The sequence below is a fragment of the Notolepis coatsorum genome (assembly GCF_963971535.1).
Source record: "Notolepis coatsorum genome assembly, chromosome: 18".
NCBI classification, from domain to species: Eukaryota; Metazoa; Chordata; class Actinopteri; order Aulopiformes; family Paralepididae; genus Notolepis; species Notolepis coatsorum.
In genome coordinates this window covers 58,578,515-58,605,697 of record NC_140182.1, presented here as the reverse complement: position 1 = coordinate 58,605,697, position 27,183 = coordinate 58,578,515, and the positions used below count along the sequence as shown (strand labels likewise).

The 27,183-nt window shown below is 43.0% G+C and overlaps 1 protein-coding gene across 1 annotated transcript in view; it reads right to left on the bottom strand.

The window, feature by feature from the left end:
* tspan33b (tetraspanin 33b) overlaps nucleotides 1–27,183 on the bottom strand; it is a gene marked incomplete at both ends in the record, with an annotated part of 106,841 nt that overhangs the window by 14,480 nt on the left and 65,178 nt on the right. The window contains 2 exons of the mRNA XM_084335216.1: nucleotides 597–725; nucleotides 6,903–6,998. Of these exons, the coding sequence (XP_084191342.1) occupies nucleotides 597–725; nucleotides 6,903–6,998 (225 nt within the window). The remainder of the gene's footprint in view (nucleotides 1–596; nucleotides 726–6,902; nucleotides 6,999–27,183) is intronic.

Genomic DNA, 27,183 nt, shown 5'->3' with positions numbered 1-27,183 from the left:
TCCTCTCCTGGCTCTCTCCTCATATGAAACTCCAGGACAGGTAATTATAGCAAGCTCTGATCCCTCCTCTAGTTGTACCCAATGTTCCAACTGTCCACGCGTGCAGAGCTGTGAATGCTCGCACCCCCGAAACCACCGGCGACAAAATACTGCTGACACTTGGCTGCAGAAGTCTGGGGTTAGTCTGTCGCAGTTTGTTTGAGCTCAGCACTGGGCTACTGTGGTTACACAGATGGGGTAGAACAGCACTTGTTTAGGCATCTCTCTGAGTGACATTCTAGTTCTGTTCAATCTCATCTCGTTCCATCTCATCTCATCGAATATTTTCATATTATACTTTCTCATCAAATTGTATCCTATCTAATCTAGTCCTATTTAATCTCATCTAATCAAATCTATTCTCTTTTTTTCCCTCTCCTCTCCTCTCTTCTCTTCTCCTCTCTTCTCCTCTCCTCCTTTCCTCTCCTCCTCTCTCCTCCTCTCTCCTCTCCTCTCCTCTCCTCATTTCATCTCATGCTGTCTGCGTGACTGTTATGTCCTCCAGCTCTCTACAGTTATGTCCTCAAGCTCTCTACACTCTACAGGAAGGAACCCACCTCTCCGGGCACAGGGGTGCAGCAGGAGTAAGGGACAGCACATCGCTCCGTGCTGGGGTTTCCTCGCGTACAATTAAAGTAAAGGTTCCACGACCAGTCCGTGTAGTTGTTCCACCCACAGCACTTGAACTGAGAGAGGGAGGGAGAGAGAGAGAGATCAATTTAAATGGATAGATCTATATACAGTAGACAGACAGAGGGACAGACAGACAGACAGACAGACAGACAGACAGACAGACAGACAGACAGACAGACAGACAGACAGACAGACAGACAGACAGACAGACAGACAGACAGACAGACAGACAGACAGGCAGGCAGGCAGACAGACAGACAGACAGACAGACAGACAGACAGACAGACAGACAGACAGACAGACAGACAGACAGACAGACAGACAGACAGACAGACAGACAGACAGACAGACAGACAGACAGACAGACAGACAGACAGACAGACAGACAGACAGACAGACAGACAGACACAGACAGACAGAATGTACAGATGGTGGGAGAAACAGTGCATGATGGGAGCCACAGAGCACAGGGTTTGTAGTAGGAGGCTTTCATACAATAAGGGTGTATTAAACTAATGTTAGGTAAAGGCACGAATTGATGGTAAATAAACACTTTAACTTAAAGCTCTGCAGTAAACAGAAAATATATTTTCTGGTATCCCTTCCCACTTTATCCAATCAGGAGAGGGAACCCCAGATATGTTTCTTTATTTCAAGAACTCTTGCCACGCCAAATTGGCTTATTGCACTAGATTAGTAGTAGATTTGTTTACTTGTTTCAAGGACACATTTGCTTAAAACTAGTTTTTATTTCTTATTTTTGTCAGACCATTTTTGCAGTCTGAAATTCCCTCTCCTGAATGGATGAAGTAGGAAAGGGAGACCAGATAATTTATGTTCTGTTTACTGCAGACTGGAGGAACTGAGAGACCAAACTATATCAATGATCGGAATGTAGAGTTATTATTTTAACATGTAGACCACTTATTTGGTCAAAAATGCTGTAATTACATCATGAACACATTTCTCTTACTTCTGGAACGTCATCCTTTATTATTAAACCATTTATTAACAAAGCATGTCCAGAACTGTAAGCCATTAAAGCCACAATGTGTCAAGTTCTGAAGCATCCAGTGGCGAGGTTTCAGTAAAAGGCAAGGTATGGCGAGGAGGGAGGGGGGGGGGGGGGGGGGATTTTTTTTTTTTGTCAAATCAGTTGTGCAATAGTCACTTTTGGTGAGTTGTTTCTATACAATTCAGTTATATGACATTTAGGTATGACACAGGACTACACAAGCATTTTTAGTATAGAAATGTGTCAACAGACTAAAGCAGCGAACCACAATATTTTGCATACGAATTATGCAGAATGTAATATCATAACTGTCTATTACTTTTCTTGCAATTGAGCCAATTTTCCTTAGGTACAGTTTTGAGGTGTGGGGTCAACAGAATGTAGTATCAAAAACACATTCACAAAAAGTATGGGTTACTGAATGCTGAACTGCACTGTTATAATCACTAAGCCATTGTAAGGCCTTACCTGTGTCCCTGTATCACTTGTCTCTGCTGCCCTTTGATTAAATGTCCATTTTCCTTTTTTTTGGCATATTTCAGTTAGTCACAGTAAAAGTCACCTAGTAAAAGTGAGATAATTGACAATATCAAAACATGCTAGGGCTGTACCGAATAGTTCGAAGCTTCGTTCATAATGTTGACATTCGAATTCTAAAACATAAATTGTAAAAAAAAAAAATATATATATATATATATTTGCCAAGGTATACCTTGCCATACCAGAACGACGCCCCTGGAAGCATCTACTGAGACCTCCAGCACTTCACTGCAGCACTCACCTTCACTGTCTTCTATTGGTCTGGTGAGACACAAAACCTGATGGACTCATGGAATCGCTTGCAACTTGAACTAAAATGTAGTTCCCTTGTCTCTCTTGGAAATTTTTTGATTTTTGATCAATGGCTGTCTACCGTCGACCTGTAATTGTTTTGCTTGATTGATTGTATAACTTTCTTTTTAACTGTTTATTAGTCTTTTTTGCATTGTTTGGATTTGTTGATGCCATCATGTAAACTCTGCGTCATTGAACATTTAAAAAAAAATTAAACACTACACTCAGCAGTTGACAAATTGCTCTGTACACACTCTAGAGAGTCTAGAGCCTGATTAATTAATAGGGAGAAAAAGTAAACACTTTAATTCATGTTTTTATGACTATAATTGTGAATCTATGTTTACGAGGGACAGCAAGGTTGTTTTCTCGAGGTTGAACTGTAAATTATAAAGTGTTACACCATGTGGAAAGCCCTCCCTGACGCTAACACACCATAACATCACAAAACCACTATACAACTGCCCTATACTGTAATAATATAATCATAATAATCATGATTATTATGTATATACTGTATGGTATATACTGTATGTATATGGTATATATATATTATGGTATAAAGTAGCAAGAAGCAATATGCTTATCAGGTCATACCCATTGTACCCTTAACTGTTACGAGTGCGCTTACTCGGCATGGTGAACCCAGGTAGCAGAGTGAATACGAAGAGACGACGTGGTGACGATAACAGTGTTTACTCACAGAACAGGATACACGACTGACAAACACAGGTAACATTTAGACAATGAACCAGCAAGTCTCTTCTTCTTCTTCTTCTTCTTCTTCTTCTTCTTCTTCTTCTTCTTCTTCTTCTTCTTCTTCTTCTTCTTCTTCTTCTTCTTCTTCTTCTTCTTCTTCTTCTTCTTCTTCTTCTTCTTCTTCTTCTTCTTCTTCTTCTTTTTGGTGTTTTATGGCGGACGGCCACCATAATTGGGGCATTTACCGCCACCTACCGACCCGGAAATCGGGCCAGTCTTCCATTCTCCCTTCTCTAACCCCTACTCTAACTACCTAACCTACAAAACAATTACCTACAACCACACCGTTCACCATCCCTGTCCATCTACATCACACTATATACCCCACTCTCTGAATCACGTATAATTCAACTTCTAACTAACTCCCAACCCTCACCTCCATGGAGTGCAGCTAATGCTGCTACTACCTAATTGAGCCCCCCTCCTTGAGACACTCCTTGACACTCCTTGCCCCCTTCTGGCTGACTGTGGAGTCCTTGGTCACCCTCAGCCCCCAACTTCAATTCCCTATCCACCTCCTCCCATGTCAGACCTACCATACCCAAATGTTGAACCGCTATCCTAACAATCATCCTTACTCTATCATTTCTACCCTCAATCTCTGCCGCAACATTAACCACCCCTGCCACGAAGGCCACAATACTCAATTTCTCCTCCCACACCCTCTCTCTATCCTCCTGCCCTACCCTTTCTGCCACACGCCCTTCTCCACACCCCTGCACCCTATCTTGACTTCCCTGTCCTACCCTCCTAGCCGCCTCCGCATACGATAACTTACCCTCCCTTCTAACACTCTGAACCACTACCTCCCTCTTCATCACCTCACACCCCCTAAACGCTACACTATGCTCCCCCCCACAACTACAACACTTCAGCTTCACTCCCTCTCCACACTTCCCATAGTCATGCTCCCCGCCACACCTAGCACACCTCTGTCCCTTCTTACATGAAAAAGCTATATGGCCAAACTCCTGACACCTATAACACCTAAGAGGACTCTGAACAAATTCCCTAACCCTAAACATCCTATACCCTACAAACACCACACTAGGAACAACCTTACCCTCAAACTTAATCACTACCGTCTCCGTCTCTATCCTATCTGCTCCCCTCTTCATCCTTTCTGCACTCTTAACTATGCCATTACGCCCGTCCTTCCCTAATTCTTCCACCAGCTGCTCTACGCTAACCTCGACCGGTACCCCAGCTATCACCCCCTTACATCCCCCCTCCCTCTTCTCCCCTACTCTCACTACCTCACTTATACCCACTCCACCAATGCTCCTCATCTTCCTAGCCATCTCCACCTGCCCTACACTACCACACCCTACGGCCAGATTCCCATCCCCAAAAACTCTCGCATACTTTACCTCACCTAATTGCTCAACAACAAGTTTGGGCAACTCGAACATCCCTAATTTCCTCACTCCCCCCTCCCCCTCAAACCAAACCACTATATGAATCACTTCTGCACTATCATTTCCTCTACCCTCACCTTCTGACCCACTCGAGCTATCTCCCCTACCCTTCTTCCTCTTTATCCCCTTCCCACTGTCCCTGCTCCTCTTCTCCACCTTACTCCACCCTTCTCCCCCGCTCTCACCCCCCTCCATACTGTCACCATCTGACTCCCTTCCCCTGTCACGACCGTCCCCGTCCCTATCGACTCCTCCCTCGCTCTCACTACCCTCCCCAGCTCCCGACGTCGAAAGCAGTTCATCACAGATCAACAACCTCCTCGTCACCGTTATAGCAGTCAAACTCGACCCGGCACTTTTTTCCTTCGATCCAGGAAACAACCCCCGGGTACCTCTTGCCGTCCCCCGAAAACACAGCACGACAACGGGATCCCACCCTCAACGCCGGTGCCGCCTCCACATCTCCGCATAACTTTCTGTCATCAACTTCCAAACTCCGCGCCAGCACCCTCTCGTCCATCCGCGACATACTTCCTCCCAATTCCCAAACCCCACCCGCCCCGCTTCGACTCCGCTTTCTCTCTCTCTCTCTCTCTCTCTCCGAGCGACCGGGTCCATCCCTCCTCCACCAGCAAGTCTCTGCTGGTCCAGACACTTGATATACAAACACTAATTAGAGACAAAAGGTAATTACAAACAGGACACAGGTGTGGTAGACAAAACTAACAGAACACAGAGCACAGAACATAGAGCACAAGGGGTAAACAATAACAATAGAACAAACTGAGACCAACAGACTAAAACACCTTTACAAAACACAGACAGGGGAACACAAATCTAACACAATGGAAACAACAATGACAACATAGACAATGAACATAACAAACATAAATGGCAGATGATAATGTTAATTAGGTGTGTGAGCTGATGCCAGATCTGCCACATCTGGCTCAGCCCACCGGTTGCCAATGTTGTGTTGTGAAGGGTATTGATGGGGGGTTGTGCATGTCTGAGTCCTGGACCAACCGAACCGGGCGGAGGGTTGCCGGCTGGTCCCACAGGACCGGGGGAAGTGTTACACTTAACACAGTGTTTAATTTTCTTCCAACTAAATCACGTTGATCGATCAAGTTAATATATAATAATTAGTGTTAATAAATAATGGTTATTTTAAATTCAATAGTCTACAGTCCATCCAGTATCTTTAGAAAGCAAACGGTATCTGCTGATTAGATCTGAACAAAAACTGCAACAAACGAAAACAAGACAAGTCAATAATTTCAACATCTCCAAAAATTTGAGTTACAACCTCCATCCTTTACTGTACCTTTCTAGAATCACTTTTATAATTAATTTTGAAGTGTATGACGTTTTTGCTCAGTTTAATTTTGTCATCCAATCCGTTCCAGAGAGTTACCCCACAAACAGAAATACACATGCATTTAAGAGTGCAAACACACACAATGTCCCTCTTAAATCATATATATATTCCTGCTTATATACACACTGTATATATTATACATACTATATATATCTGTATATCCCATACCTACTCTTATTAGTGTGTATAATACTGTACATACATCAGACTAGCATATTACTCAGTAGAGTCATTATATATATTCCATTTAATCACTTGTTTAGATTTAATCACACTGTATATTGCTGATGCACTTTATACACTACTGTTACCTTGCACTCTGGTTAGCACTCACACTCCATTCTACCTCTGGCTAGTCAGAAACAAAACAACACACAAACCAAAGTTCATGGGGTCAAGCTCCAGTCTGTACAAGCTGACTGAACATAACTGAAATCTACTCCACAGCGCACACAACGTAACGTTTCAGCTATCTTCAGTCAGTCTGTACTGGCGGGAACATTGGTTTTTGTCTAACTAGCCAGAGCTAGCATGAGGAACAGCGTGGTTTAGTAGGGAACAGGGCACGTTCCAAAAATGCAAACTATCCCTTTAACATAACATAAATATATACACCAGAGCTTCTGACATATTGCCATTGGCTGATGTGTTCTTGGTGTGATGCGTTGACATTATGGTAGAGACCTGCCATCAGCTCTTTGCCTTGTATAATACGGCGGGTTAAGGAAAAGCACACAATGATATCTCCCCCCAGCAGGACTGTGCTTAGAATTTGTTTGGATGCAGGAGCTGAATCCTAGCTAAGTAGAATGGACTACAGCACCTCTCTCTGAATGTAGTCCATCAGGTTCTGAAGATCCAGATCATCTCTATAGTGCACGATGGCTTTCTTCACAAACCTCCCCAGAGCATCACGCGTCTGAGAGAGAGAGAGAGAGAGAGAGAGAGAGAGAGAGAGAGAGAGAGAGAGCGTAGAAATCTATAAGTGTAGAAAAGTTATTTTCACATAACGGAAATGGAGGAATAGGAGGAAAGTGATGATGATGTGTTTTCCGATTCCCTTCACGACGAAGATGTTGTCAGGTTTCTATAGGGAGGTGTAGTGGTTACGTCATTGTTGTTTCCGGCCGGTCCACCCCTGAAATTGCAATGTATTTCCAATGGACACATTTGTAAATCGTCTTGTTTAAAACAAATAAAGCATGGTGTAACTTTCTGTGTGTATTCATCCACAATATATAGCTCAACATGAAACAATTAGCAATTAATCGTAAAATAATTACGTTGAATTTTATTTCAACCAAAAATGCTTAAACAATAATGTTAGTGATAAAAGGGAACTCATTTTGTGCAAAAATGGAAAGCTTGCCAATGTTCACGAGGCAGAATTATTACAATAGCCGATAATACATTTTCCCAATGATAAATCCCTAAACGGGTGGACCGTGCGGGCAGTCCAAAGTGATGTCAGACTACACCTCCCTATAGCCGTATGTATGAAGAGAGAGACATTTACATGTAAGGCATTTAGCAGACTTAAAGGTAGACTCTGTAATGCCGTCAAACAGCGACCTCTAGGCAAAAGAGCCCCTCTTGGTATTGTGCTTTGTTTACATTTCTTTGTTTTGGTTCAATGTGTGGGTGGGATTTGAGTGGGTATAGATAGGTTTCTCACCCACGTCAGACTCGGCCCCGTTTAGACGAGCGTTTTGTGAACAGAAACCGCAAAAGTCATCTTGCGGTTTCACTTTTAATTTTACGTTTAGACAAGCGTTTTGGGATGGAATTCTGCGTGCAGACGACGCTGTAACGACTCGAGACGACGGAGCCCCACTGTCACACGATTGGCGCATATGTCACATGACGTGCTGTGAAGACCCGCCCTACTCTGCCTCTGATTCGCAGACTGTGGATGGGGAATGTGATTGCACCAAAGCAGAGTCACTCACAGACAGTGGGTCCACTCACGCCGCGGGACAGATTCTTGTGTATTTAACCCTTTCACTGCCACACGACAGCCGGTTGTGTGATAGTAAAGGGTTAACCTTCTGTCGTGTGACTCGTGTGGCAGTGAAAGGGTTAAAAGTACTGCCAATGTAGCCTTCAGGTGATCTCCGTTGATATAAGTCAGACATACTTGCTTTGTTTACGTCTCGGCTACTGGCGCATACCTGCTACCTGTGACGTAAGCAGTACGCGCGACCACAGCCGTGACACCCTTTCGTCATCGTTTTAACAGATATATACGTTTTGATAGTTTAGACGAGATCGCAAAGCTTTTGCGTTTCTAGGAATTCCACCCTGGAAGGTAGTCTCACTTTTTTGCGGCTTCACCCCGTAAAAACGCTGTTTCCGTATAAACGAAAGGCACATCCGCAAAAATATTTTTGCGGATTCACCTGCTAGCGTTTCCGTCTAAACGGGGCCTGTCAGACTGCTGTGCATCAAGGAGGCAAAAAGGAACGTAATCCTGGTCAGAACAATGGAGCAGACAACAGTATTTGCATTTGTTAGCCATGCTAGCGACCTAAACAATCAATCCATGCCAAAGCTAGATATGTAAAAGGTGAAAGGCTCACTCACAGCCATGCTGATTTGGTAGGGGGCAACTCAGTCACGTGACTCAGAGGGTATTGCTGTATTGGGTATTGGCTCAAACATCGTATGTTTATAAACAAGAAACCTGTCTATAGGGGAGGTATTTGTATTGCTGGCCACACCTTAGAGCTTGAGGTATGGCCAGCGATAGTAATCCCTCCCATACTCCAAACCAAAACAAAGAAATGTAAACAAAAGCACAGAGGGGCTCTTTTGCCTAGAGGTCGCTGTTTGACAGCATTACAGATCAAGTCAAGTCAAGAGTTTTATTTGTCACGGCATACAAGTATACAATGAAATGCGGGTGGTCTTGCCCGCAACGATGTGCAATACAGTAGTACAACATATAATAGAATCCAATAGACAACATTGTGCAATAAACAGGTAACATAGTGGGACAGATTTGACCTTTAACAAGCACAACAGTAGAAAAAGACCAAATTCTTGAAAAAGAGAGAGAGAGTTGGATGTCCACATTGAAGGATAATATTAATACATAGTAATGTAGTTGTTTGCACATGGTAACATCTTGTGGGAGTCATGTTGACTAGAAAGCAAAGAGCAGCAGAGACTCTTAACACAGCATGACGCTGTGACAACATAATGCTTTGCAATGGTAATGAGATCATTACATGTATGTCTCAGGAGATTAAGCTCACCTCTCTCTCTTTCTCTCTCTCTCTCTCTCTCACACACACACACTCTCGTTCACTCACTCACTCATTTATTCACTCACACACGCAGAGTAAAACAAATTTAATGACACTACCTTCTACAAACAACATTGATTAAAGTTTCATTGAATACATACATATTTAATTTATACAATATCTCTTCAGCCGCATTTATACAAATTTAGTACACATACAAGTGATACTTGACTATGACTCTTTTGATCATATCTTGTACTTTGTGTGGCTGTTCATACCATGTTTGGTAAAGATGAACCATTATCTACTGTAGTATAATGATTTACTAAATATGTTTGTAAATTGATGAAATTGGAGGACCTGCCTTTGTAAACAACAACAGTAGTGATACAGTAGCAGGTTAGCTGTTCTAGCTTCAAACAGTGTCCCAGGCTGGGAGCCAATTTTCCTTTGAGTACCGTTTATGTATTCAGTTAAATATTGACTTTCTTTTCAAAGTTTCAAAGTTCTCTCCCAAAAGTGCACCTTTAAAATGGATTGAAATCCACATTGGCAAATATATAAACCTTGAACTTGTTGTGGTGAAGAAGCTTGCGGCTATATACAGTAGGCCATTTCAGCTGCTTTCGTTGCCTACGTATGTCATAAGTAAAATGACATCTGAAAAGAAAATTGTGTATCGCACGCATTGGTCCTGCATCTTCAAATCTTCAAAAGATGCAGACTTGAAAAGATTGATCAAACCCTCTCAGGCTCACGCTGGCATAGTTGCGGGGAGGGGGATACCCTTGTACACACAGCTGTTAAGGCCCTTTGGGATGTAGTTACAGATGTACTTCCTATGATCATAGCATAGATCTGTGTCCAGGACGCGTCTATTCTAAACCCAAACGGTTCATGCGTTTTGCGAATCTGATGTGACATGTGCGCCCAATCGCGTGATGCGCCCATTTCCGCCTCGACCAGCAGCAAACCCTAACCCGTCCCTAGCCCTAACCCTAACCCTAACCCTAACCGTTCTATCGCCATGCTCTAAGACAAACTCTAACCTTAACCAACTTCGAAAGAGTGCCTAAGCTTAACCGGGGAAAGAACTTGCCGTCACACGATTGGTGCGACCAGAAACATCAGTGGCCAATCAGAGCGCAAAAAGCGAACGCGGAAGCATGCACCGTTTGGGTTTTGAATACAGGCGTCCAGGACCAGCTGCATGCTTGCTTGGCATTAAGCCTGTGACGTATGACAGCCGCACCACTTCCCCCCCACACTCCCGTAACCTTCCCCACATGTTACTTTCTCCTGCATTGTTAACATCCATAATACACAAACCAACAAATTACACCACACATCATTATTGTTTCATATACCATACTTATTTGCATTGTGATATTAAATGTTTCTAAGTTGAGTGCACGCTTCTTAGTTTTACATGTTTGTCATAATCGCTCATTTGTCAGTAGTTTGGATTTGTTTCTGTCGTAATTTTTTGTCTTGTTTGTTTGCTGCTCCGGCCGGTGAGGTCACGCTTCCTGGTTGACTGGCAAAGGGTTAGCACTTAGCAGACAATAATGGGCCGATCTTAAATACCGATCTTATGTTGGGAGATACCAACTCCCTGAGAAGAGTGGGGGAGACCCATTAAATATGATTACTCAAATCAGATGATTATTAGATAATAACTTTGTTGACAGAATCCGGCTATAGGGCGACAATAATGTGGTCAAGAGGCATGGTTTCCATCTTTAGCCTTTAACTGGCTTGGTTTGTTTATTCACATGGTAAGAGCAGTAACACATGAGTCCTCTCCGTGAGAGGTAGGTGGGGGAGAGAGGTCGAGTAGGAGGAGACATATCTATTTATACTCGCCACCTGGTGGTGTCTTGAGTAGCTCCGCCTAGAGCGCCCTCTAGTGGAAACAGTTATATATACAGTTAGACAGTTAATAACAATCCTACATAGAACCTCTGACTTCAACAACTTTATTGTGATTTTGTATTTGATGAGTATTTAAACTGTAGTTAACTCAATGGACGCCATGCAGTTGATAATCATTTGTACTTACCACGCCGACACTCTAAAGATAGGAATAAATGGCGGTGTTTGCAGGGCTATAACTATATTCTATATTATAGCTATGGATACAATACTATGGCCCATTTGACATCGACTATCTATCGTTCAATATGTGTTAAAGAAATATTTTTTTCATCCATATATTCCTGTTTTATACCGTGGTGAATATGACTATAGTTTTAGAGTAATCCTGTCAAATCCCAGAAAACGACGCTATGCAGCAATACGTGCATTTCACTAAAGACGTTGCCGTTTCTCGCCTGTACATGATACTATTTCGAAATCAGATCTATATTATCGATATTATGTTTCATCATGAATGCATGAAAGGGTGGGGGTGGGGGGGGGGGGGGGTAACGTTACACACAAATGTTGTGATCTAAGTGAAGTCATGGTTGGATCACAGCAGGATTGATACCATATAGGCCTTACCTTCACTCGGATGTACCCCAAAAAGAATATTCCAATTATCTGATCGCGAGTCCCAGTATTGGTGTAGATCGTGTCGCCAACATAATCCGCCACACATCATGCACCGGGAGCATTTCACACTTCTCAATCCGATCGGGACAACCGCTCCCCTTGCGCAACAAAGAAAAATCCGACCAGATACTTTTGATCAATGCACAGGCCAAGATATAATGTTTCAAAGGGTGCTCGATACTGCCACCTGGGTGGATGCGGCCGGTATTGCACTTTGGCATTCTCAGGATGATTCCCCATGTTAACCCGAGTCCGTGTGCCTGTAATGAATGGAAATATCGAATAAAAGAAATACAGATGAAAACCTGACTACTCTGGTCTGGCGCTGAACGGTTGGCGAGTTAACCCGACTTTACTCTGGCGTGGCGCTGATTGAGTTCATTGTAATTGAACTTGTACATTTTTTTATCTTCTCCATGTCTCTATTTGGGTTTGACCAATTTATATAAATACCCCCCTCTTGTCTCAGTCTTTAGGTCAGTTTTGTTCAGTTGGACCTCTCCTCCCTGTAATACAATAAGAACATTCCTGGACTCACAACACCTTGCCCTCTGGTGTAGTGGTTAACACTGTCGCCTCACAGCAAGAAGTTTCCATGATGCCAGGTACCCAGGTGGGGTATCTCCCAGGCCTTTCTGTGGGGAGTTTGCATGTTCTCCCCGTGCTCGCAAGGGTTTCCCCCCTGATAAGATAAACCCAATGGAAAAACATGCACAACAAAGGATCGCTAACACTGTGGCGTCCTTGACGAAGACGGGCAGGAGCACTTGGATTGGTCCCCGGGCGCGGCCCGCGCCGACGCCTGTCTGCTCCCGGCTGCCCTTGGGGGGAAGGACGACGGGATGGGTTAAGCGCAGAGACTAATCGCATCGGCGATCCTACAAAAGACAATGCATGCGTGTGTGTTCCGGTGTGTGTGTGTGTGTGCTAACCGTGTGTGCTAACTGCTAAAAACATTGAGGATAATTGCATGCCAATTAAAGACCTCTGAACAGGTCCTGCATTATTATTATTATTATTTATTACAATAAGGACATTCATGGACTCACAACACCGTGCCCTCTCCTCCCTGTAGTACAATAAGAACATTCATGGACTCACAACACCTTTCCCTCTCCTCCCTGTAATACAATAAGAACATTCATGGATCACAACACCTCTCCTCCCTGTAATACAATAAGATAATTCATAGACTCACAACACCTTGCCCTCTCATCCCTGTAATACAATAAGATAATTCATAGACTCACAACATCTTGCCCTCTCCTCCCTGTAATACAATAAGATAATTCATAGACTCACAACACCTTGCCCTCTCATCCCTGTAATACAATAAGATAATTCATAGACTCACAACATCTTGCGCTCTCCTCCCTGTAATACAATAAGATAATTCATAGACTCACAACACCTTGCCCTCTCCTTCCTGTAATACAATAAGATAATTCATAGACTCACAACACCTTTCCCTCTCCTCCCTGTAGTACAATAAGGACATCGCTGCCAGACATGGTGGTATACTGTATGCGCAGATCCCTAAGCGCTATAAAGAGGCATCATGCCAGCATCACAGGTGATCATGGCAGCAGTAATTGTTGCCAGACGCAGGCATCGTAATGCCAGGCGTGCCGGTGAAAGAATATTTCAAAGGAGAATATCACCTTTTTTTATTTAATTATTTAAATCATCTGGAGACACAGGTTGCCAGCTCAATCAATCCTATACATTTCGTCCTGTACAGCCAGAATCTATGGGCGGATTTAGTTGATTGAGGTTTTGTTGGAACACTAAAAAATAGATCTTATAAACAGTATATGATTTGTTTGAGAAATATAAAGCCACAGGCCGAGATAGCCTTCGCAACGTGGCGTGATTTGCTCCAAGTCTGGCAGTGAACACTATTAGAAATAAGGCTAAGCACTAAACCAGGTCATTTCAAATGTTTGGTTCTGAGATTATCATACAGTAAACATTTATTTCTGATAGGCGTGCTGATCAGCAGTAATGCATTGTCATGATTATTATTATTATGAAGTTATTATTATTATTACTATTATTATTAAATTAAAAATAACTCCTCTCCTTCACTTCTTTGGGTGCTGCAGGGTTAGGTTATAATCATAAAATGAAATATGAACTAAGTTAAGCACAATAAAATATAGTACAATTATATGTGACAAATGTAATTGGAATAGGACATTACAAACATATGCAATGACGAAAGAGAGTGACAAAAACACAGGACGCAATGTGTCATGAAAATACAAATTAAGCAAGCTCTAACATTACGAAGTTGTTACGTTCTGGTTACTGACTACGGTCGGGAACCACCCACCATTTCGGTCATCTGTTACCTGACTACTGTCACTTGTTTTCCCTGTCATTTAGTGATGTCACTTAGGGGTTGGCTTCTGATTGGCTGTCACGGGGGTGTGTGTGGAATGTTGGTATTTGGTGTCTATTTAACATTCCTTCCTTCTGCTTGTTATTCGTCAGGTCTTCACTATAGGCGTTCGGAGATAACGCGGGCGGTTCCAGCTCTGGACCACCACTAAGCTCCATTATCTTATTCCCTCTTACCTTTGCCCCTCGGCATTGTATCCTAGTATTACTCTTTGTGTTCTTTACTATTAAAGTCGAACCTGTTCAAGAGTATACCATCTCTGTCTCTGTGATTGCCTACAACAATTGGAACTCACCTACCTCCATCCTGACAGAAGTAAACTAACGAAATGAACGGAATACTAATGGTGAAAAATACGTTTTCAACATTAGTATTCCGTTCATTTCGTATTGTATTTTGTTTACTTCGTAATGTATAGAGCTTGCTTAATTAGTATTATGTGTCTATAGTCCAACGCACACGGCGGGCGATTTTTGCCAGGTGACCGACTTTTTAAGCGAGGCGACCAACAGAATTTTATCGCTTCCATTGTTATGAATGAAACAACCTGTTTCTCTCTCTCTCTCTCTCTCTCTCTCTCTCTCTCACACACACACACACACACACACACACACACACACACACACACACACACACACACACACACACACACACACACACACACACACACACACACACACACACACACACACACACACACACACACACACACACACACACACACACACACCTACACACACACACACACACACTTACAGACATCGCTCGCCTGCCGTGTGCATTGGATTTATGCCTCATTTTGGGCTTATTTTTCCACTTCCTGATGCCACTGCCAACAGCGCTGTCAGGAGTGCAGAGTGACAGCACTCCGCTAGCCACACATAATGGGCTGGTCTGCGCTGGTATCTCATCCGTGCAATGTCCGTAGTGGATAGCTCGCAAAGACAGAGCAGAAACCAGGTGCAAACCCTGTGCAGTTAAGGGTGCAATTCCCACCGCGCAATCCATTCTTAGTGTTAAAAAGGAACATGTGTAAAATAACGTAACACTTTAACTAGGGATGTCCGATATTATCGGCCGACCGATATTATCGGCCGATATCGGCAGTAAAATGTGATATCGGAAAATATCGGTATCGGTAATTTTTTTTTTTTTTTTTTTTTTTTACATTTATTTAACCTTTATTTACCCAGGCAAGCAAGTAAGAACCAATTCTTATTTTATTTATTGTCAAAAGTATGCATGTTGGTTTAATTCAACAACAAGAGATATGTAATGTTAATTTTTACTTTTTTAATTATCATATTTTGCACAGATAATGCTTACATTTAGAAAGCCTTTTGAATGCATCCAGTGAAATTATTAATTACCTGAAATTATTCAGTTTTTTTGGGGGGAAACCCTGCATATATCGGTATCGGTTGATATCGGTATCGGTATCGGTATCGAAATTAAGAGTTGGACAATATCGGAATATCGGTATCGGTAAAAAAGCCAATATCGAGCATCCCTAACTTTAACCCTCCCCCTCCCACCCCCTGCTGGTTTGTCATATAAAAAAGCAGCCATTCATGTGTGTGCTACTGTCATGTCCTTGTATTGTCATATTGTTTTTGTCTTGTGCTTGTTTTTTACGGAAAAGCAAATGAAAATGTAAATATAAAAAAATAATATAAAATGCATTCATCATCAGTCACCATCAGAAGGACTGTGTCGTCATACAGTACATACTGGACAGACAGTTACACAGAAATAACACAGATTTGATGATTATATATGTGATGTCAGACAGGTGTGGAGAAGGCTAGCAGTCTGCCAACCTGGACTGTTATTTCGACGCCTGATTCGATTGGAAAGTCTCTTTCATGGATTCTACGACCTGCTTGTCAGCAGATGCTAGAGTGACACAACAGTCTGGAAGCGTGATGAGGAAACAGGTGCTGCTGCACTAGTGTTTTGACAACCCATGACAGAATTTCTAATTCCAACAAGAATATTTTATTACAACAATTCGACAAGAGACCAAAACGGCAGTGTCTGCCACCCTGCCACAATTTCATCCTTGGTAAAATGTGCAAATAACGGGTCACAGTTTGATTGGTGTTAATCATCCACACCTGTCTCTCTCTTTTAGTACACAGGAATCATGCAGAATACCTGTTCACTCTGACACAAAACTTTCACTATAATATCTATGTAAATTCCTATAATCCACCATATTTGTTTGCCGTTCCAACGTGTTATCATGTCAACATGGAGGTGTAGTGGTTAACACTATCGCCTCACAGCTAGAAGGTCCTGGGTTCAATTCCCGCTTGGGGACCAGGTTGCCATGTTGCCACGTTACCCGTGGGGTATCTCCCGGGCCTTTCTGTGTGGAGTTTGCATGTACTCCCCGTGCTCACAGTCACAAGGGTTTCCCCTCCCGATAAGATAAACCCAATGGAAAAACATGCACAACAGACAGTGCCATCTGGGAGAAATGCGAGGCCCTGGCAAGATTTAAACGCGAGGCCCCCTAAAGGTTAAAAAAATAAAATAAAATAAAAGTATTAATAATTTAAATTTTAATAAAAAAAATGTTTTTGCATACAGTCAACATATCCTTAAATAATAGCGCTGCCCGAGGCTGGGTGTATACAGATGGTCAACGTATTCTTAAATAATAGCGCTGCCCGAGGCTGTATCTGTGGTATCTGAATCGCTATTCAATTAAATGCATAGGTTAATGGCATTATGTATAGTCCTATAGGCTTAATAACCTTTCAATTTCATTACAGTCGATATTAGACTGTTATGCAGTAGGCACAATGGCATATTCCACATAGACCTTGGGACAGTTTGTGACCATGAACATTTCTCTCTGTGACCACTGACCATAGATTTAGCCTAGAATAGCAAGTCTATGAGGATGAGGTGGACGCGGGCAAATACTGCATCATGGTCATGCTGGACCTACAAAAGGCCTTCGACACTGTCAATCACACCATTCTGATTGACAAGCTAAAAGCAATTGGTTTTGATAGTCTATCAGTGAGCTGGATACAATCCTACCTGGAGGGGAGAGAACAGATGGTGGAGGTAAACGGTACCCCCCCCCCCTCCCAGTGAGCTGTGGTGTTCCACAAGGAAGCATACTAGGACCGCTACTGTTCCTAATTTATGCAAATGACATGTCGTCAGCTTGTGACTGCAACTTGTTCCTGTTTGCGGACGACTCATCCCTGCTGGTCTCTGACAAGAACAAGTTACAGGTTGAAAAAAACCCTCAGCTCGGAACTAGGCAAAATCTGCATATGGCTCGCCGATAACAAACTATCATTACACATGGGCAAAACAGAGTCCATTCTCAGAGTCCCCAGCCTCTCCCCGCCGGTGCTGCATCCCTCCCTCCCACCCTTCCTGTTCCCGGGTGGCCTGCTTGGCCGCCTGGGAGTCGTCCATCAAGGGGGGGTACTGTAACGATCCCCCCGGTCCTGCTCCACAACCCCCATTTGTCCATGGATATTTCCCCCCCGGTCCTGCGTCACAACCCTCATCTGTCCATGGACATATCCCTTACCTGAACTATGGCTCTCAACCACTAGGTGGCCTAGTTCAGTGTATTCATCTTTGTTATCTTTTACTTATTAATGTCCTGTCTGTCATCACTAATCTGTTGTGTGTTCATCTGTTGTCGGTGCTGTGCACCGTTGTCTAATTTAGTTTTGTCTCCCTAACCAGACTATGTGCGTTTGGTCTGGTCATGTTTTGTATATGTACCTTGTGTTGTTTTCTGTTTAGTCATCTCCCCAGCTGTGTGTCATTCACTAATCATCATTACTTTTGTTTGCTGTCACCGTCGTGAGTACTCTGTGTAGTAGTGTTTATTTCATTTTGAGACCACGGTCTCTCTTTTTTTTTCTTTTTTTCTAAGTGTTTCCTTTTTATATTATGCTCCGTGTTTCACAATTTAAGTGCACGTTATTTTGAAAGAGCCAACCACGCATTCCGCCTCCTGTCAATTCTCTCCATGTGTATCTGCTGCAATTGGGTTCCACACACCACCATGCCAACCAAACGTTCCACTCGTAGCACAGCGCTGAAGAGGTCTGGCTGAACCTATTATCATTCTGCTATAGGGGAGAAAACACTCTGGCATGTTCGTATTTATTTAAACCAATCACAATCAAGGAGATAACAGGCCTCTGGTGGGGGAAGGTTTGGTCAGAGCTATGGGGAGAGTTCGACATCGATAGAGGAAGACGTTTAGTGTGTTAAAGGTGACCAGCCGTTGCCATGGTAGCGTGTCATGTAGTAACGAGAAGAGGGGGCGGGGCCCGTTGCTAGGGAGAGACGTTATGAGATGTGAGTTCCTTCCAGGGTAAGTTAGATTAAGACACAACGTGGAATCGAGCAGACGCGCTGATCAGAGACTTTGAGATCCCTCCTCACCCACGCTGGGTGGGGGAGGGGAAGTGCCACATCATCGCTAGCTTCGGCTAACAGGGAATGGTTGTTGGCTATGATGAGGCCTCAGAACAATTGGACTAATGAGAGAAGAAACGGTGTAGAATAATGAATTTAGTTTTCCTTCAAAGACGGTTCAAGGACATTACAGAATGGGTTACATCTCGTACGAAGCTATGTTTATGAAAATAAACATCAGGAAAGAGATCACGTTGCAGTGTTGTTTCTTCTGACTACAGATGTACTAACAGGGGTTGATACAGTGTGAGACAGCTAATGAGATATCCAAGTAAAATGACACAACGCGGAGGCCAGTCACGGAGCAGCAGGTGACGAGTGAGAGAAAAGATTAAAGGCTAGAAACAGTTATCTTACACTTGGAACCTGTCCAGGTGTTTGCTCTCTCTCTGCTCTAGAGTCTCACAGTCAAACCATAGCACTTTTGGTCTGATGTGTGGGTTGGAGTTTAGTCACTTATTGTACTGTGAATTACTCTCATGGCAGAGACTGAGAGTATACCTACTCAACTCTGTGGAATAATAGAATGATTCCCCAACTCTCTCATGTAAAGACATTCCCCTCCCCTGTATCTATCCTGTGTCCCCCCCCCTCCCCCATTTCTCCCCAATGTTGTGTGTCCCCCCCCCCCCCATTTGACCTATCAAATGGGACCACCTTCCCCCCCCTTTTAACTATATAAGGCTCCTCCCAACAACGTACCAGGTCTCTTTACCTGGGTCATTTCAGCTGATCACCTGGGGCGAAGCCCTCAGCCATTCTCTCTATGTACTATATATATTTCTATCTGTTTGGTTAATAAACCTTGTTATTATCCAAACCTCGGTTGACTGAGAACATTCTTCTTCAGGATATCCACGAATATCCCACAATTGGCATCTACGAACTTGTGACGGAATCTTTGCGTCCCACCGGCGTGCTGTATTGTTTCATCTATACAGAGAAAAGTGAGTATAATAGATGGTCGACCAAAAATGTATGGCAAGGAATTAAAACCTTCCCGCTTTTCTCTGTGCCAGGTGAATGTTACAGAATGTTGTCAAATATTGAGATCATGGCTGAGTAAGAATAATGTGCATTAATATATCTGATCTGTATTGAGAATCGTACAGGGGAAACGTGTGTACCTGGGTCCTTATCAGGACAGATGTTCTGAAAGGATGGGTTGTAGTGCTATTCCCGGATTTGAGCTGTTGCCAACCAAAAGTTAGAGCACACAATAAAGGTTGTTGGATTGCTAACCCAAGTCTAGCTGATGCAGACTGAAATATAGGCAACACAAGAAGGTACGTGGGCTTATTAGACTTGATATCCTTGGAAAACGCTACTCTGTTAAAAACGTTCTGTGATTCCTCTGCAAAGAGGCGGGAAGTAGGACCGAGAAGCTGATAGAATCATAATTAGATTTACCAGAGTAACGTCATAATATTCATAGTTTCAACCTCAAACTAAGCTCACAACCTCTTCCATTCCTGAAAACGATGTATTCGGATTAAATTAACCAATTGATCATACAGATAGCGGGAAGCTGACTACGGGACGTCCCGGTGTAGTACATGTACTACATTAAACGGGACATTAGTCGCGGGTTGAAGAGACCGAGAGTGTGATTAAACGGTATATATAATCCAATATAGCGCTGTTAAATTTCGAAGTCAGGTTCGGTCGTTATGCGTTAATAACGGTGTATAATGTATATCGAGGGTAATCAAGCCTTATCGCAGCATGGTGCTGGTCGATTAAACGAACAGCGATCCAATACAATCAGGTATATACACACGTTAACTTATATGTATTATTGTTTGTTTGTCTGTTTAAATCTCGTTTGTATGTGCACAGTATTAGAACCCGCCGCGGTGCTTTATTGAGTTAACCGGCTGAAAGCGCGCCGAGCATTGGGCGACGAGTTAACGTTATACAGAGGGAATTATAGTTTTATCGTTTCTGTTTGTTTACGTTTCACATATGCACAAGCGCGTTCATTCGGTTACAAAGCGCTGGTTTAGGTGAATTCCAGGCTATTGAGAGCTTGCGGAAGAGTACTGCATGGATTGCAAAGCGTTATTTCCGAGGCGAATGGGAATGCGTAAACGTCGCTTGGAGCGATGACGTCATACTATGTGCGCCATGAACTTATGATTTTGATATGAACCTATCCATGGGCGAACGTAAAGTTTAATATGCCCGAGGCAGAGGGTATACGAAATCCACGTAAAGTATATGTTTTATTTGTATGTGTATATACGCGCTGCTATTAGAAAGTATTGAGTTACTGTAGCGAGATGCAAAAGAGTGTTTCCAAAGTTGCATTATCCCAGACCACCGGAGAAACGAGCCGAGCATTGCATTGACGACACGTAGCGTGCTACAGCCTCAAGAACCACTATTCGATTAAAGATACACATAAACACAAAAGGGGGTAAGTTAATATGGTTATTCAATAACTGAACTGAACTGTGAGGATCCAACGTGAACACAACAGCTTTTTCCGGTGAGTATGAAACAAACCTTGATGATGCATGACATAACTATCTTTTCATTTGCAGTGAATTACAGCTATCCCATATCGCTTGAGTGATTGTTTTGAAGTCCTAATGTAGATGCATGACATAACTATCTTCTCATTGCAGTAAATTACAGCTATCCCATATCGCTTGAGTGATTGTTTTTCATTACTGTACACGTTATAAGTCACAGAAAGCTAAACTCAATGCCTGTTTCAGATGTGTAAATGTATCTGTGGGCGCGCAGGCAGGCTCGCTCCTCATAAATAGGTTTCTATATCTTAGAATGTGCACAAGGCTAGTGATAAGGCAAACATGCTATGTTTATTCAACAAATCATTTCTATTTTAAAAACAGTGTATGTTTTAACTCCCACGTCTCTATTGTTTTGATACGGGGTACCATAGAAAATCATGCATCATAACTGAACACAACACAATTTATGAGTAACACACACTTACTCCCAGTATAAGCGATTAGACCTTATATAGATAAAGACTAGATGATGTGTGTTTGAACTCAAAATCAAAGAGAACACACTAAAAAATGGTCTTAGGAGTGGAAAATTAACATGTGTTTGTATTTACAGTCTGGCTCTGAGGCGAGATGCAGAACAGTGCAGGTCTACACCCAAATTGTATCACAAAAGACAGAAACTCCAAGAATTTGCATGTCAACATAAGATTCAACCGAAGATGGTGTGGAGCTGAAAGACAATCGATTGACCAGTTAAAACAAATCTGCATCCAAACACCCACATGTAAATTTTGTTTACAGAAACAAAGCTATTCAGAGTGGGCACTTGAAACCCAAGGGGTATGGCATGAGTGAGACAAAGCAATGCAAATGCCTGCACTCTGACCACACGCTTGGTGGACTCACCTGACAATAGATAACAGGGAACCACAAAATGCATTGAATGAAATGTTTTAAAAACAAACATCCCCCCTTCATTGGTACCTGATGAATGCAGTCAGGAAATTACTCACAACTCTATTTTTTCCACTAACTAATAACATGCATGACTCTTCTTTTAACAAACTAATACATTTCTATGACTGCAAATATCAAACCACCAAGAGGTACACAATGATTATCAACAACATTGATCATTCAACTGACACTTTTATCCAAAGCGACTCACAGATTCTGTGCGACAGGACATCAGGAAAAGCACAACTCTATCAGCTGAGTAACAATGTTCATCAAAGTGTTGAGTGCCACAGTGTAGGTTAGTTTTATTAGGACAAGTGCATGACAGTAAGGTTAGTTAGGGTTAGATTTATTTGTATCAGTTGGAAGCAGGATAATCATTTACACAATGATTATCAAAATGCACATTATATATTAGAGGTAATTGAATTAATGCTACTTAAGAGTAGATGAGAAAATGAATGGATGTATTTCATGCAAAAATAACTGCCTGACTGCCTAGAGGTTTTTGTTTGTGTTTTTCCCCATGCTAATATGATGAGCCACACTGAGACGTGAGAAAAGCCAGAGAAGTCATGGCAAGGTAAGTATCCTGAAACGCACCCATCGTACGCGGCCTGAGGTAAGATCAACTTCAATTTGACATCACAGATTATAAAGATAAAAATAAATGTTTCTGATTCCATGCAAAGATCGGATCCAAACGATATCAAATGCATGATGGTACTACACAATGAATTGAATTAACCCAAAATGATTTTCCTCTTTAGCAGAAAGGCGTTGATTCATTTATGTGAGGAGGTTTTCTAAGGCAGTTTTCATCATCCTCAGATCATAAATTGGTGAGAGGACAGGACGAGTGAGACGACGCATGACCTGAACCACGAACGACGGCGGGACCAGGCAAGGAGGAACACAACCCAGAGACCAGGGCGACCCACGGCAACAGAGGGCCACAAGGGCCGCCGCCAAAGAGCTACGGACACAACCTGAGAGAGCCGCCATCCAACCCAGCCCACACGACAGACGTCCCCAAAGGAAGGGGAGCAGACACAGAAAGGATGACATGCTGCGCCACCCCGGCAGCCTACGACAGACCAAGGCCATGTGTATCTCCACCATCCGTGTGAGAGAGAGCGTCTGGCAAACCTTCGCCCTCCACTAAGCGGTACCGCGATAACAAGGAACGGAAGGCCGACCATGTCTCTGGGCCTGATAAAAGCCAAGCGTGAGCACAGTGGCAGACATGTGATGGCGGTGAAGAACAACATATACTCCAGGAAAAGAGTCCACAAGGCCACTACCGGTGACCCTGTGACCCTTGACGAGGCACACAGGAAGTGGATGGTGACCTCCAATAGGCCCCCTCTGAATGATGGAGGAGTGAATGTTCCCGACTGCACCGTCAAGAAGAGAGACATCATCAGAGACCTGTGGACCAAGAGGCATCTGAACACACATTGTCCACATTATTATGTATTTATTAAATTTTACTGTGTTACTGTTTGGCCCTGCCACACGACAGACAGAGAACAGATGGTCAACAACGACGCAACATCATTCAGATTAATACCTTCACAAACAAGAACAGCCTCACAATTGTATGTATCTGGAAAATGATGAACTAAGGATGTGATGAAATGAAATCAATGAGATAGCATTAACAATGTTTAGTAATAATGAGCCAATGTATTGCTGAAGGAAGAAGTGGTCACATGGTCACATTACATCACATTTGAATTACTTAAGTTACAAAATTGTCTGATTCTAAGTAAGACCAACAAAACTGAGACAATCACAGATGAAAGTGACACTCAAACTCAGGTTAAATACAACTGGATCTTAAGTAATTTCATCAAGAATCATTATAAATTGTGCATATATATATATATTTTTGAACATTTTCCCATAATCAATCATGTTAGTTTTTATTAACCACTAGGTTAACGGTTTTCAATCTTATTTTGACACATTAGCCACTAAGGTAATGTCTATTGTAAATAATACTATGTTTGTATGTGTACAACCATGATCTTAGCTCCCATAGATATTATCATGAAGACACATAGTTACCACTTAAATGTCTGAGTCACGACGTGAGCGACTGAAGCCAATCCAAGATGGGCACAACCAGAGCTTCTAATGATTATGTTATTTGTTGTTTGATATCAGAGTTGAGGACCAATCATTGATATAGGTATTTGAGTGGCTAAATCAGACCATTATTAATAAAAGAAAAGGGTGATATTCCCACACCCCACATCTCTGATATCAAAATAACACAGACTAGTCCAGTCAATCATGTCATGAATCACGTATGTAAATATTTCTATTTTAAACTGTTATGCCAACCAGCAGATCACATTGGCCAAAATTTTCTATTTTCTATTTCATTCATTATCTGATAACCGATGGATTACATCGGTCCCATTCTATTACCATATCTATTCACTCTTACCTGTTCCAAATAATCCTGGTATAATATATAGTAATCTCACCCACATTATAATAGAGAAAAGTGAGTAACTGTGGAATAATAGAATGATTCCCCAACTCTCTCATGTAAAGACATTCCCCTCCCTGTATCTATCCTGTGTCCCCCCCCCTCCCCCATTTGACCTATCAAATGGGACCACCTCCCCCCCCCCTTTTTAACTATATAAGGCTCCTCCCGAGAACAATTCAAGGTCTCTTTTACCTGGGTCATTTCAGGATCACCTGGGGCGAAGCCCTCAGCCATTCTCTCTATGTACTATATATATTTCTATCTGTTTGGTTAATAAACCTTGTTATTATCCAAACCTCGGTTGACTGAGAACATTCTTCTTCAGGATATCCACGAATATCCCACAACTCCAACCGACACCGTAAAGGCTGGCTTAATGCATAGTTAACATCAATTTGACATTTTAAAAACGTCAGTAGGCCTATGTACTGTAAAGTAGTTCTAAATATTCAAAGTTTTCTAAATGAACGCGTCAATGGCTAACATATAAAAATGACCAAATAGTACATTTAATGCCCTATGCCTGTCCTAATAACCTTTCTTCTCGTTTTCCAACATCCCTACCCAAAGGCTAGGGACAGTCCGTCACCCAGTGCTAGTGCATCTTTCGGTTGCCCAGGGCAACACATCTTTCATCGGCTGATGGCCACATTAAGACTGCCAGCACGACACAGCCTCCCTGGTACCTCACAAAGACACTGCATTGCCTCACTCACCAATAACTTCACAATGCGTCACAGGAAATCTGTGTATGTTTATCCAAACAAAGGGAGGCATGGTTTCCATAATATGATGAATTGAAAATGGGGGACCCTGATGTAAACAAGACGAAAGTCTTTCTCTGGTCTGCATTCCCTTAACAATTGTGTGTATTGAGCTGTACTGTATTGTACCCATTCTGCAATCTGTTAATAAAATGTTCAATCAATCAATCAATCAATCCAAAATGATTATGCTAATAATCTAACTTAAATGAACAAATGTATCAAACAAATGTATGAAATTAGAGTTATATGACCAGTTTGCTTATGCTTTTATGAGCAATTAGGGGTTAAGTGTCTTGCTCAAGGACACATCGACACGCTGCCCGGGAGGAGCGGGAATCGAACGGGGAACCTCCGGATTGCCAGACGACTGCTCTACCTCCTGAGCCACTGTCGCATCTGTCTCTCTCTCTTCCTCTCCCTTTCTCTCTCTCTCTCTCTCTCTCTCTCTCTCTCTCTCTCTCTCTCTCTCTCTCTCTCTCTCTCTCTCTCTCTCTCTCTCTCTCTCTCTCTCTCTCTCTCTCTCTCTCTCTCTCTCTCTCTCTCTCTCTCTCTCTCTCTCTCTCTCTCTCTCTCTCTCTCTCTCTGTCTCTCTCTCTCTACCCCCCCCTCTCTCTCTACCCCCCCCCTCTCTACCCCCCACCCTCTCTCTCTCTATACCCCCCCTCTCTACCCCCCCCCCTCTCTCTCTCTACCCCCCCCCCCCCCCATCTCTCTCCCTGTGGGCTCTCGCCCGCTGCCTGCCTGTGTGCCTCAGTGCCTGCCTGGCTGCCGCAGCACCTCCCTGTGTCATTAGCAGCAGAGTCTCCTTGAAGGGATATCTTGAAATGGATCATTTGGTTTCACTTCAAGTGCTGAGCCACTTGAATCATTTAGCGAGGAAGGATGCTGGGAGGGATGTTAAACTGTCCTGTTTAGCAGCAGGCATAGTGTGCTCTGACGGAACACAGGAGAGTGAGTGTGTGTGTGAGAGAGAGAGAGAGCGCCTGCCCCCCCCCCCCTCCAGTACCGACCCAAGCCTGCTACCCCCGGAGGCAGCAACTTGCTCCCTCACCCCAGACCATCACTACCAGCTAGGTGCGTAGGCAGCTGTCCAGGATCAGTGTGAACAAGGCCACAGGACCTGACAACACCAACCCCAGAGTGCTCAAGGCATGCCCCAGGCTGGCAGCACCATTCCAGTAGCCTAGAATGTCTTCAAAGCCTAGATTATGACATGCCCACTGATGATGTCACGGTTCGCAAGGAAAAATCATTCAGGTTCCGAACTAATTTATTTTCACTCTGAACGCACCAGTCGGTTAAAGATTAGGTTTGGGAGAGCCCTGCCGGTGTGAAAGGCATAGACATTTCGGTCATAGACTAACCACACACACACACACACACACACACACACACACACACACACACACACACACACACACACACACACACACACACACACACACACACACACACACACATACACATGTTGCCTCGTCCAGTCCTTTGTGCCAGTAGCCATCAGGTATGGATTTCTGCCAACAACTAACGGCAGGAGAACTCGAGAACTGTTAGAATTGTCTGACTCTTAACTACTAAATCCTTTACATATATATGTCTCACCTGTCAGCGTGTTATTATTGTTGATAGAGTATATGTCTCACCTGTCCGACTGACCAGAGCCTCACGTTTATCTTGAAAATAAATGTGTTATTCACATTCTATCTTGTTCTTTATCTT